Source organism: Varanus komodoensis, unplaced genomic scaffold (genome assembly GCF_004798865.1).
Source record: "Varanus komodoensis strain SLA01 unplaced genomic scaffold, ASM479886v1 scaffold1, whole genome shotgun sequence".
NCBI classification, from domain to species: Eukaryota; Metazoa; Chordata; class Lepidosauria; order Squamata; family Varanidae; genus Varanus; species Varanus komodoensis.
Genome location: NW_025335268.1, coordinates 27,048,168 through 27,060,993, shown reverse-complemented (window position 1 = coordinate 27,060,993; position 12,826 = coordinate 27,048,168). Strand labels below are relative to the sequence as shown.

At 44.8% G+C, this 12,826-nt stretch overlaps 1 protein-coding gene across 1 annotated transcript in view; it reads left to right on the top strand.

Annotated features, from left to right (window-relative positions):
* Positions 1 to 11,599, top strand: part of DISC1 (DISC1 scaffold protein) — a 158,292-nt gene extending 146,693 nt beyond the window's left edge. The window contains exon 12 of the mRNA XM_044451511.1: positions 11,444 to 11,599. Within this exon, the coding sequence (XP_044307446.1) occupies positions 11,444 to 11,587 (144 nt within the window). The 3' untranslated portion in view covers positions 11,588 to 11,599. The remainder of the gene's footprint in view (positions 1 to 11,443) is intronic.
* The last annotated feature ends 1,227 nt before the right edge of the window (positions 11,600 to 12,826 follow it).

Here is a 12,826-nt window from a genome sequence, read left to right as displayed (position 1 = left end):
ATTTTATTTCTTTATTAGCCACAGGCCACAACAAAACATGGGATAGGGTATAAATGATCTCAAATAACAAAATAACACAATCTATAGCATATGGATTATTGCATGATTAGTCTGCAAACATCTTGAGAACTTTAGCATTTTAAAAATATCACCACTACACAGATTTTAGGTCTTATTTCTGCAGAATAAAACAAGGGAAGGATCATAATACTTACCATTCATGGCTCACATTGTCTTAGTATTATTTAAAACCCCACTATAAGCTGCGCCTGTGTGATCTGTGCATTGAAGCTAAGGGGTTGAAGTCATGGTGTTTTATTCTGAAAACTCCCATATGGAGTATTCTGCAAACTTAGAAGCTGAATAAACTTGCTGAATTTAGATATGTACTCATGTAGTGCCCAGATAATTGATTATCTGCATTTGATTAGTGAGATCTTGCTTTGGATTACCCTTCTCAGGAAGGCGAGCCTTCTTTATAAGCCTTGAGATGCCAGATGAAGACATTTTTATTCACTCAGCCATTATAGACAGGCAGACACACAGAAAATTAGATTTAAGGCCTCCGCATTTTTTAAAATTTTTCTTATGTGCCTCTTACTATGATACTGCTGCTACTGTTTTATTGCAAGTTGCCCAGAAATGTGTTCCAATGAATGATGGTATTAAAAAGTTTGTAAATAAATGAAAAAATACTGTTTTAAGGTGTGTTTTGGCATGAAAAACTCATAAAGAAAGAAGAGGGGGTAAAAGAAGAAGGAAGAGCTTTGTGATTGAGAACCTGTTTGAATCTGCATGCAAAGCAAATGAGTGCCCCAATATATGACTGTGGTGGTCAAGAAAGCCATTGTAAGAAAGTACAGTGAAGACCATTAAGATAGTTTCTCATCAGAAGCAACAAATGCTGCATCTCCAGAAAGAAGATGGGAAAAGGTGGAAAGCTGAAAGCATCTCTTTCTTTTGCCACCAACAAAACCCTCCAGTGTTTGTCTGCAGTTTATACTACAAGGGAAAAATATTTTGTCAAACTGAGACCATCAGAAGCTTGACTCCCTTATAAAAGCAAACATTCTGCTTCCTCCTGGCACATCTGGCTCCCCCGAGCAATAGCATTCAGCTTCCTCAAACTGCTGTCAGTACAGAAGTACTATTTTAATGAACCAAACAAGACTGGAAGTGATTCCAGAGCGACAGATAGTTGCTTGTAGTACTGGGCCAACCTGCCAGCCTCAGAATGGCAGTCTGGTTAATGCATTGAGGGATCCTGGAGGTAGGATCCCTCTCCCTCCCTCCCTCCCTCCCTCCCTCCCTCCCTCCCTCTCACACACACACACACACATTCATGTGTTCTTAGATACACATTGGATTTCACAGTCTCTGCCATGCAGCATTCCAGCTGGGAAGTATTTACTATAGTTTATGTGTCACTGGCAGTGTTTTGCCTGTTTCTATATATGTGTCAGAAAAAATATTAGGAGTGACATTAGTAGGCATAGAAGATGCCGAGAGTCATTTTCTCTCCATCTTTTTAAAAATTAAAATGAGCCATTAACCTTTTCTGTTGGCCTTTTTTCTTTTAAAGAATGGGAGGATCATGGGGTTTCTGATATAACACAGACAGTGAAACAATTGCTTTTTTATTAATACTGTTACCGAGTTGATTGTATCTGGATGCAACTGATCAACCAAGTAGGGCACAATCCTTTTCATGGTTAGACAAAGAAAAAACAAAGCCTCCCCTCTGCCAGCATTCCCGAGCCAGCCCTGCTGTCTGAATGAATATGCGCAGGGCCGCTCTGCAGTGTGGAGATGAGCCCGCAAACTTGGGGCTGGAGGAGCAGCAGAGGCAGTCTTGGCCTCCCAGCTCCTCCTGCTTTTCCCTTTGACTAGATGGCCATTTTTGGCAATCCAGCAGCGGTGTTTCAGAGGAGGAGAGAATGCAGCTGGGCTGGCTGGCTTCAGGAAACCTCATGTCCTGGCCACTCTAGCCTCTCCCCTCCCTACAAAATGCCCTCTTTCCTGACCCCGGAGGGTAACTGTTGTGGTTTTCTCTGTTCAAGGAGTGGCAGATGGGGTGGTGCTCCAATTCCCATTGCCAAGTTTGGAGCTCTGCTGCTGATCTTAGGGATGGGAATCCCCCCACCCCCACCTCTCAAACAGTGGACAGTTTTGCACTTCACAGCAAGCAATGGTGCTTTTTATGCGAGTAGGTTTGTCATGTCATCCACACCCCATCTTGATATTTCAGTGTGGTAAATTTGGTTTTTAGAAACCATGAGTAGAACCACTAGTCTGTTCCATTGCTCTTGGTGCCACAGTGGATTGTTGTGTGGTCTGAACCAGAAAATGCATCTCACTGTGGTACCGAATGGAAATGCAGAGCTGCTTGGCAAGAGCAGCTTGTCGAGGGACTAGCCAGGGAGCACCACTGACAGCTGGTGTTCTGTGCATCTGTCAGAGGCATCCCTTCTGCCCCCTGCCCTAAAGATCTTTGGAGCAGAAGCCGGGGCTCAGCCGGTCAGTGCCATGGGAAAAAGAGCGCTGCTCGGCTGATATCCCCACCATCACTCCCTTGCAAGCACGAATGGCAGGAGTCAGCCAGGTGGCAGCAGCTGGTTGGGGGCCGCGCACCTCAGCAAATTCTCCCAGTGCGGCCCTTCTCTCATGTGACCAGGTGCAGCAAGAAGCAGCTGGACAGCAGAGCCCAGTTGGGGGCTGCATACCCCAGTGGATTCCCCCTGTGCTGTCCCTGTCACTTGCCAGAGGAAGGACCCTCTTGCTGCCCCCCCCCCCCCAGCAGGGTCAAGAATCAGCCAACTGGCTGTGCTGAGGGGGAGGCAGCTCTGGCCCTCCCCCCTTTCTTGCTGCAGCTTGCCAAAGAGGCATCCCCAAGCCAGTCCCCATGAAGTGGGAATTCCTTGTGGCATGCAGCTTCCAACTGTGCACTGCCGCCCAGCTGGTTCTTACTGTAATGATGGCACATTTAAATCCTAGTACATAGGTCAGATCTCTGGATCATGGAAAAGATAATGGTCATCATCTAAAGATTGTTCTGGTTAGTGCTGTTTAAACATCAAGAGACAAACTAGACCAAACAGATTTCAGTCTAGAGCATAAGCTTGACGACTTCTCCGTGTCTTTATCCAGACAGTCAGGATTTCTTTGATGCTGGGTTATCCAAATATCTCTCATTGAATGTGGGTTGCTAGTCTTTCCTATGTTTCTTTGCATTATATACCATGTTATATAATTTGATAGCTTGGCAAGATGTCAAATGGCTTGAGTCAGAATGACCGAGAGGCATAGAAAGAACTGCTCAACCTTAGTAGGATTAAAGCAGTTAAACAGAACATAATTATTGGATTTATAAAAATGAATACTGTGATTCAGCATAGGTGTTAAAAGCTCTCAGATTTACAAAAGTATATATTTTAGCCAGATCATTTAAAATATCAAAGTTCAGTTTAACCTTGCTATCAAGGGCTGCCGATTGTTTATTATAATCACTGCAATTCCATACATTACAAAATGTTAGTCAATCTAGCATTTACGCCAATTATGCCAGCAGCAAGGTACCTCATATGCGTCAGTTACTGCATTAAAACAGTGACCCATATCTGAAAGAAATGGAGTCCATGGAAGGAAACATTTTCTTGTTTCCTTCCGCCACTTAACTGCATATAGTCAGTTAAGTTTGTCAAAACCCAAGTGCCGGTGTCTCTTTTTATGAAACCATTTATTTACAGATGGCTCATTGGGAAGAAGCCATTTAGAAGCAGTTAGAAGCTGTAGATTTGTAAGTGCTCTGGTGGAACCAAATAGTGGAAGACACCCTCTCTAACACCCCATGGAAGGAAATCTCTGAAGCAGATGTGATTACAACTTCTCTTGATTTCCCATTTTATTAAGTTATTATTTAAACCTGGAGGGTATCACGGACTGAATGAGAAGCTCATACTTACAGCTGGAGAACAGGTAATGTTAGGCCCGGGGGCCTGTGTAGCCACTCCTGTTCTTTCAGGTTTTTCAAAGTGGATCCCACAGTAGGTCTTTGGCTCACGCCTGCACTCTCCCAGTAGAGAGGGGCTCTGCATTTAAGGTCTCGGTGCCTTCCTCTGCAGTGAAGGGAAGGGAGTATATGAGCCTGAGGCCCGTTCCTGATCCCATGCCAGAGACTAAGTATGACCAGAACCAGTCTCTCATTGTCTGAAACCAAGCAGAACTATTCTTCAACAAAAGCAGGTCAGGCCAAAAATCAGTGCTTTAAAAGCTTTCTGACAATTCATTATGCATCATAATACCTAATAATTATGGCCCAAATAAAAGCATACTCAAATCCTCCAAGGAGCGTGCTAACCTTTATAGCACTTATGGATCAGACTACAACTTACTTCCTAATATCAAACCTCAGATGTGAACTCAGATGCTGGATTAATTTAGGAACCTTGGTATAAGTTGTCTGCATGTATGTAAATATTGCTTTTAAAATACGATAAGCTTTCTGTGCATTTTATGAGACCACCCATAGAAATCTAAAATCTGATTCTTTCCTCTCTCACTAATACATGATAAAGGGATGGCACGAACAGAATCGGCTGCGATGCGTGGTCCCCAGCTGGGCACTGCAGCTCGCTCACATGTGCAAGGATCTGGGCAGCACTGCAAGGGGCCATGCAGGGGGAATCTGCAGTGGTGTGCAGCCCTCAATGGGGCACCCCCCCAGCTGATTTTTATCCCTGCCCCTTGCATATGTGAGGGGCTTCTCCCATGTGTGCACTGGGGTGGGGGGGAGAGTTCCTTTCTGCAGTGCTGCACAACTGGTTTGTTTCCACCCCCTTATGCCTGAGCATGGATGGATTACCGCACTCCTGCTCCAGCGTCCCCACTGAAGCAGAGGGAGGGTTGCTTCATCAGCTTCTTGTCCTCCCTGCTGTGCTTCAGGGCAAGAGCCCTTTTGATCAACAGAGGCCGCTGGGAAGCTGTGGCACTCCAAATGCAGCTGGTGATCACGGCTCTTAAAGCAAGAAGCCTCCTTCCTCCCAGCAGTGTCTCCTGGAAGACTGAGAGGGAAGGAGGCGCAGAGGGGAGTAGTTACCACGATGAGCCTGATCATCTCATCATGGATGTGAAAGGACGTGGTTAGAGGGATTAGACGAAAGAGAAACCTCCATAGGAAATAGGTACTGGGGCAAATAGACAAAAGGGTATACTGGGAGGAGGAGGCCCGTTGCATAAGGATTCTTTGCAAGGCTAAGACTGATTACGAGCTGAGACTTGCCAAGAATATCAAGAGCAACAAAAAGGGCTTCTTTCAGCATGTAAATAGGAAGAGGAAGGGAAGACAAGTGGTGGGACCACTAAATAAGGAGGAAGGAGATCCAGTGACTGATATGAGGGAACAGGCACAGATGCTAAATTACTATTTTGCCTCTGTGTTCTCCCCAAAGCAGGGCAGGGGATATCCGCATAGGAGATTAGATGAGGCTGGGGACTTAGGGGCACAGATTAGAGTCACCCGCCTTGAAGTTGAGGGACTCCTCAGGGCATTGGACATTACAAAGGTGTCAGGCCCTGATGGGTTACACCCGAGAGTACTTAGAGAGTTGGCAGGGGTTCTCTCACGCCCCCTGGCCTCCATTTTTGAGACCTTGTGGAGAACGGGTGAAGTTCCAGAGGACTGGAGGGTGGCATCAGTGGTCCCAATTTTCAGAAAGGGTAGTAGAAGGGACATGGGGAATTATAGACCTGTTAGCCTTACATCCATTGTAGGAAAAACAATGGAAAGGCTCATAATAGAGATCTAGTGATGCTAGATAGGGAAGGGAGGCTGACAGCCACACAACACGGCTTCCACAAAAACAGTTCCTGCCAGACAAACCTTGTGGAATTCTATGACAAGGTTTTGAGATGGCTAGATGGAGGGGATGCAGTGTGGATGTGGTATTTCAGCAAGGCCTTTGAAAAGTGCCCCATGATATCCTGGTGGAGAAACTGAGGAGTTTTGGGATACACCAAAGCACTGTCTGGTGGATTAGGGCATGGTTGACTGACCAAAGCAGAAGGTAACCATTAGTGGGGAATCATCGGGATGGTAGCCAGTGACAAGCGGGGTCCCCCAGGGCTCTGTCCTGGGGCTGATCCTGTTTAATCTTTTCATCAATGACATGGAAGAAGGGGTGAACAGTCTGCTGATCAAAGTCGCAGACGACACTAAAACTGGAGCATTGGCCACAACTGAGGAACTGGTACTCCAGATCCAAAAGGATCTGGACAGACTATGGAAGTGGGCAGGAGACAACAGGATGGTGTTCAGTGTGGATAAGTGCAAGGTCTTGCGCTTGGGGCATAGGAATAGGTGTCATAAGTACAGGTTATGTGACAAGTGGCTGGAGAGCAGCACTTGTGAAAGGGACCTCGGGGTACTGGTTGACTGCAGGCTAAACATGAGTCAGCAGTGTGATGCGGTGGTCAAGAGGGCGAATGCCACCCTTGGTTGCATAGCCAGAAGTGTGGCTTCTAGATCAAGAGAGGTATTACTACTACTCTACATGACTCTGGTGCACCCGCAACTGGAGTATTGTGCTCAGTTTTGGACCCCTCATTACAGAAAGGATATAGCCAGGTTAGAGTCAGTGCAGCGAAGGGCCACAAGGTTTGTGGCCGGTTTGCAGGGGATGGGGTATGAGACGAGACTGAGGGAACTGGGTCTCTTCAGCCTGGAGAAGAGGAGACTCAGAGGGGATATGTTGGCGACATACAGGTATGTGAGGGGATGTCACATGGAGATGGGTAGAGACCAGTTCTCCCCTGCAGAGGAAGGCAGGACGCACTCCAACGGAGCAAAGCTCAGGGAGCCAAGATTCCATTTGGATGCCAGGAAGCACTTCCTGACAGTCAGGACCCCGAGGGTGTGGAATGGGCTTCCACAGGAGGTGGTGGAGCCCCCATTGGTGCGGGTGTTCAAGTGTAGGCTGGACGTCCACATGGTGGGCATATCGTGAGCAGAGCTGGCTGGTGCTGGAGGTCAGACTAGATGGCCCGGGAGGCCCCTTCTGACTCGCTCTGTTTCTATGTTTCTATCTGTCAGGCGCCTTCACACAAACAACTGCGAAGTGAGGAAACCATGCAGGGTTGCTTTCTATGGCATGTGAACCCAGCCAGTTTCTAGGAACTATTGGATCATTCCCTTTGATTCAGTCCATGTAAATGTATACATGAATCCAACAACAGTTTGGGATCGGGGAAAGACTTAGTGATATTCAAAGCCCCACTGTAAGATAGGTCTACAAACTTGCCCTCATACAAACACAGACATTGGCCTGCCACTGGACATCCCCAAAATGCCCTGGGTTAGCAGTGATTGAACATAGTTTCCATCATCCAAGGCTAGGCAGGAGTTTCCATAGCCCAGAACTGCCACGGGAACCAGGCATATATACAGCAAAGCCAAGTTCCACAGGGTGACATCCTGGGACCTTGCAGGCCTGAAGGTTCTGATAACTAGTATCAGAAGCCCAGGGGTGGAAATTCAGTTTAAAAGGAATTCTATGGATTCCCTAAACAACATCTGAGTAATTTCCAGGGAGCAGGAGCCTGAAGTGAGGTAAGGAGTAGGCAAGTTTAAGACATGACTTCATGTTGCTTTCCTTTGTACTAGCTGCCTGGGAAAAGGAACATTTTCCCTTTGTTTCAAAGCCCATAGATGTGGAAACACGCATTTCCTCATCAAAGAGAAGACTGTATTATTCTTACCATATAGCAGGGACCATGTGACTGTCCAGCATTCTCCAAATGGTCACCTCCCTTCCACTTAGCACACTCTTTTTCTCCAGTCACTGGTTGTTTTGTGATTTCCCAGCTTCAGATTTCCCCCATTTTAAAAGGGTGAAACACTTCTCCTATGGCTTATCAGCAATAAGGGCTTTAGTCTACCATAGCGTTCCCCAACCTGGTGTCTTTCAGAGGCCACCGAACTGCAACTTCCAGAATTCCTATCCAGCAGGGCCATTGACTGGGAATTCTGGGTGTTGCAGTCCAAATGTGTCTGGAAGGCACATGGTTGGGGAAGGGTGGTCCACCATATGTCGATAGTTTTAGCCTCAGTCTTTTACCTTCAGTCCTACCCTGGAATGGATCCCCAAAGCATTTTTCCACAATAGAATTTAGTCCTCAGGCCAGACAACTCCCTACCATATAGGACACCTTTTCTATGCAGCATGTTGGGTTTGTTGTACTGTCTTTTATAATTCCAGCCAAATGCTACACTGGGACCTTGGTTGAAAGAATGTCAAATGTAGGAAATCAGAGGCAGTAGACACTTCTCACAATTCGCGTGTCAAAACACATGATATCAGCTTGATAAACACTACACTGTGATCTTTTATCTAGTTTTATTTCTTTCACCTCTGGACAATGGTATAGGCACAAGTCATTGATGGCCAGGAAAATTTCCAGGATGTTCCCATTTCATTTCTTGGATTGGTCCTCTACTGCTGCTATGTTACAGAGAACTGCGTCTCAGAATGTTTTTATAATTCAAGTAGCGAAATGTAATGCTCAAAACCATCCTAAGGTTGTGAACCTGAAAATGCTAGGAACAGAAGTAGCCATGGAGAGACGTGCCACAGAGAAAGGAGTATGAGCAGCTGCACAAGAATACCAGAATAATTCTTTGCAACTCATAGATCTAATACTGGGATTTTTCTTATTTGTCCCTGGATTTAACACTGTTCTTAGTGTTGGTTGCAGTTTTATTTGCTTGTTTCCTCTATTAGCTTTATTGCCCAGAATACCAAAGGACTTCATATCCCTAAATTTTTACAATAATTTGGAACTCATTTATACCAGCTAATGTTTGCAAATCTGATTGCTGGTTGCAGCGGGAGACTGTCCTACAAGCAAATATCTAAATAGCTTTTAATGACAGCAGTGCAACTGAGCCAGATTCAGCCAAACTACTCAATAAATCAACCTGTGGTGTTAAAGCTTGGTGTTTGTGTTGGTTTGCTTCAGAAACCAAGTCCATCCCGTTGTGTGTTTTGAATTATGACTGTTCTACTCTGCTGAAGTTTACAGAATGTGGGCTAGAATTGGAGCTCCTTGCTTTCATAGCATTCCTTAAAGCAGACCTACATGTCTGAACTTGGGTGCTGCAGTTGGAAACTGCCAAAATCTGCTAGAAGTTAAAAAGACAGGCCTAGATAAAACCATTTTCTAAGCACTTTTGTTATTTTGTCATGTGACGTCAAATGCAGCACACACATAAAGAGATAGCTTTATCCAAATCAAACTTTTTAAATGAATATTGAGCTACTTGAATGAAATTGCTATTCTGAGATGAGCACTGAGGCTGGTAATCAGTAATCCAGTTGCTAATAGGGTTTTTTGGGAGCAAAGGGAATAAATGATTTCATGAGTGATCGCCTTGCAAGACTGCAAGATAGCAAACTTCATTTATAATGGGGCCATCTCTTCTTGTATGCCAGTCACAAAGGTGTTTTCTAATAGCTTTCCAATCTTGCAAATTGTTCAGGTGGTTTTTTTCCTCCCTAAAATATGCAGGATCTTGCAGGGTATTGAATAACAATTTAACAGCTTGATGGATGAGTTGTTCTTTGTTCTTTTCTTTCACCCTGTATGGTCGCAAGGACATTTATGGGCAATATATGGAGCTCCCCCCACCTCTTCAGTCTTGCCCATAGTTTTAAAAGCTTATGCCATATTGATCCTTGATGTAAACTTATTACTTTCAGTAGAGTTTTGCAGTCAGACATTCAAGTCAAATGTGATTATTGTCAAATTCTACAGCGCCTGTTCTTGAGAATGTGAATGCTGGAAGATTTACGCCTACGGTGCTGTCCATTGATGCTTCCCCTAGAATATTAAGTTGTCCTTCCTTCCCAGCTTTGTTCCCTGACATGCAAAGTTTTGTAACAGTTCATTATTTGTAGTTGAGATCTTTTCATTATTAATAACAATACACAATAACAGAAATGAATGGGGTGGGAAATAAAAGAATGAACAACAGATAGAGGGAAACAAAGTGACAGAGAACAAAAAAGGACATCTCATAATTAAACGATGGTCTTGTTGTTATAGTCTTGAGTCTCTGTGGAATTATTGGAAACCCAGCCTTTTTTTCAAGTGAGGTAAGTGGCAAGTCCAGAACAAGAAAGAAAGGGATAGCAAAAGGTGGGGACAGAGAGTATGCTTTTGTGTCAGCTGAGTAAAGGGTTAGATTCTCAGATCACAACTGTTGTTATTCAGCAGAAGTATTCAGCATGGCATCCCATTTGTCCTTAAGGGGGAAATCCCAAACACATTTCAGTCAGAAAAGAATGCTGTAACTCCCCAGATACTGGAAGCTTAGGGCTTTTTGTCTCAAGGTGCAGTTCTGTTGTACCATCCAGTCATCAGTATCAAGTGAGAGTCGGTTTTTCAAGCCCATAACACTAGCTTTTGGCAGTGGAAGCATCCCACTGTATCCAAGCCACACCTGTATATTATTTAAGAGTCTAGAGTACAATCAAACACCGAGTAAACAAATGACAACCCACAACCTGTGCCTTCTCTGAGACTGATTATTTGACTACTTTCACTAATCACAAATTAGCTTACAGCTCCAACACATGTGGAAGTGCAGCTAAAACTGCCCAGGGAGCCTTTGAGCTGATGGGTGATGTAAAAATATAATTAATTAATTAACTCTCAACCATTCCTAATATCAGGGCTATCAAATTAATTCTGTTTGACAAGCATGGAATTGGATTTGTAGTAACACTTTTTGTTCTATGAGCCAAAGTTTGAGATAAAACATTGGGATATAAATTACCAAATGGTTGCCTTCCCCAAGCTGGTCCCTTCAGATGTGATATCCTGCAACTCTAATCATGCCTGTGTTGGTTGGGAATGATGGGAATTTCAGTCCAACACATCTTGAGTGCATCTGTTGGAGAAAGTTGACCAAATGCAATAGGTCAGATACCGGTTTGCCACTTCAGTGCAAACTAGGCCTCCTTAATTATCATGGAGGTTTAATTTAAGACCAAACTAGTCATGAATTCAGTGGACTCTCTTGGCCAGTGCAAAACACCTTATTTTAAGGGTGTAGGGGGTTCTCCCCACACCCCATAGTTCAACTCCTTGAAACTGCTGTCCTAGGCCCTTTTACCCAGTTGAGGTGATATTCAAGTCAAGCTGAAAGACATATATCTGAGGATATCCCACAGGAGTGTGAAATGTGTGTTTCTTTTGGTACGGCATCACCCTAGCCCTTAAAATAGGTCTCTCAGCATCCACTTTATACAGGACTGTGGCAACACTACCCTTATAGAGGCAGGTCTGGTGCCATCACGTTGGCTGTGCTCGTTATCCTTCCATTGGACATGATCATCAATGACAAGCAAAAGCATGCCCTTTCTTTTGTATTTTTATCTACCTGTAGGAATTCCATATACTCTCCACAGAACTCAAAGAGAAGTGTGAAACAATAAGAGAGAAGCTGATGCACCTGGAAGATCAACTCCACATAGCAATTTGCAGCAGTGATGAAAGCCTGGTTCATATCCTTTTTATATTCTGTGTTTGATGCTCCAGCTAAAGAGCTGGGTGTCATCGGCAAGATAAAACTGGCATTGCATCAATCCTGCTTTAGAGAGGTGTGTTAGAATAGAGCCTTGTTCTTGAGAAGCCTAAACTGATAAAGCAATGCGAATGAGAGCAGATTTACCACTCTCATTTTTGAAATCCTTGTGGAAGGTTCCCCAAACTGCTTACACCCAACCTATTTTGGATCACACATTCTGTTATGGACTGAGGGCCAAAGTGGACATTAGTGGAAACATGTAGCTAGCAGCTTTCTCCCCACTACCTGTTGTTACTCTAGTGTATACTCAGTAACCTAATCTGGATTGGGACCCTGGTAGGAAGTAAGGGGCTTAAACTCTTCCTGCTCCCCGTGCAGGGCTCCTGTGCCTGAAATTTATGTTGCAAAATAATGAGTAAATGGATCACTTTTTTGTAATATAAATTGCCAGTGCACTGGGAGTGTGTGTGTGTCCTGGATCAGGCCCAGAGAAGGAAAAAAGGTTAAAACAAGGCCATTCCCCATTCTAGGGCCCCAGTCCAGACTGTCCATAGTCCAGTCAACACTGGTTCTCTACCAAAGGCCCTAAATAGAGCACAAAGCAGAGTCCCAAGCTCTTGTAACATTTGCTTCAAGCCATATCTATTTTAAAGAAGTGAATGACTGAAACTGAGAGACAGGCACCTTATACAAGGAACAAATTTCCCTGCAATGTTTCAGTCCCTGCAACAAGTTCATTTGGACCTGAGATACCCAACTCCTTCTGAGCCTGCCCGCTTTCAGCCATGCCTACCCAGAGCGCTGCTTAAATGTGAGCTTAACAGGGTGGTACTCAAAGAGCAAACAGAGCATTCAAACTGGATAGTTGCTGTCCAGTCATCAGTGGTCCTGCCTGCCTCCAGTTTGTTGCGTCCAGGCTTCCCGACTGAGCAGGCACCTGCGGGATGCTCTGACCTCCACCACAGAGGTATGCAGAGCACAGACCTCTTCTGTGCTCCTCCATTGGCCCCTCAGAGCCTCAGAACAGTCCATATTTGCATCTTCCTGTCATCCACTACTTGGGACTGACGGTGAGGCAAATGTGGGTTTCAGCACCCATGCGTTTTTCCCAGCTGTTTTCTTCTCGGCATCCAATTCAGTGCTTAGTTACCAAGTGGGTATCATTGAACAGTCCTGCCCAGAGGAGCCCTCAGAAAATAGCCAAGAACTATGCATCTTCCGCTTGCTGAAACAGAGAGGAAC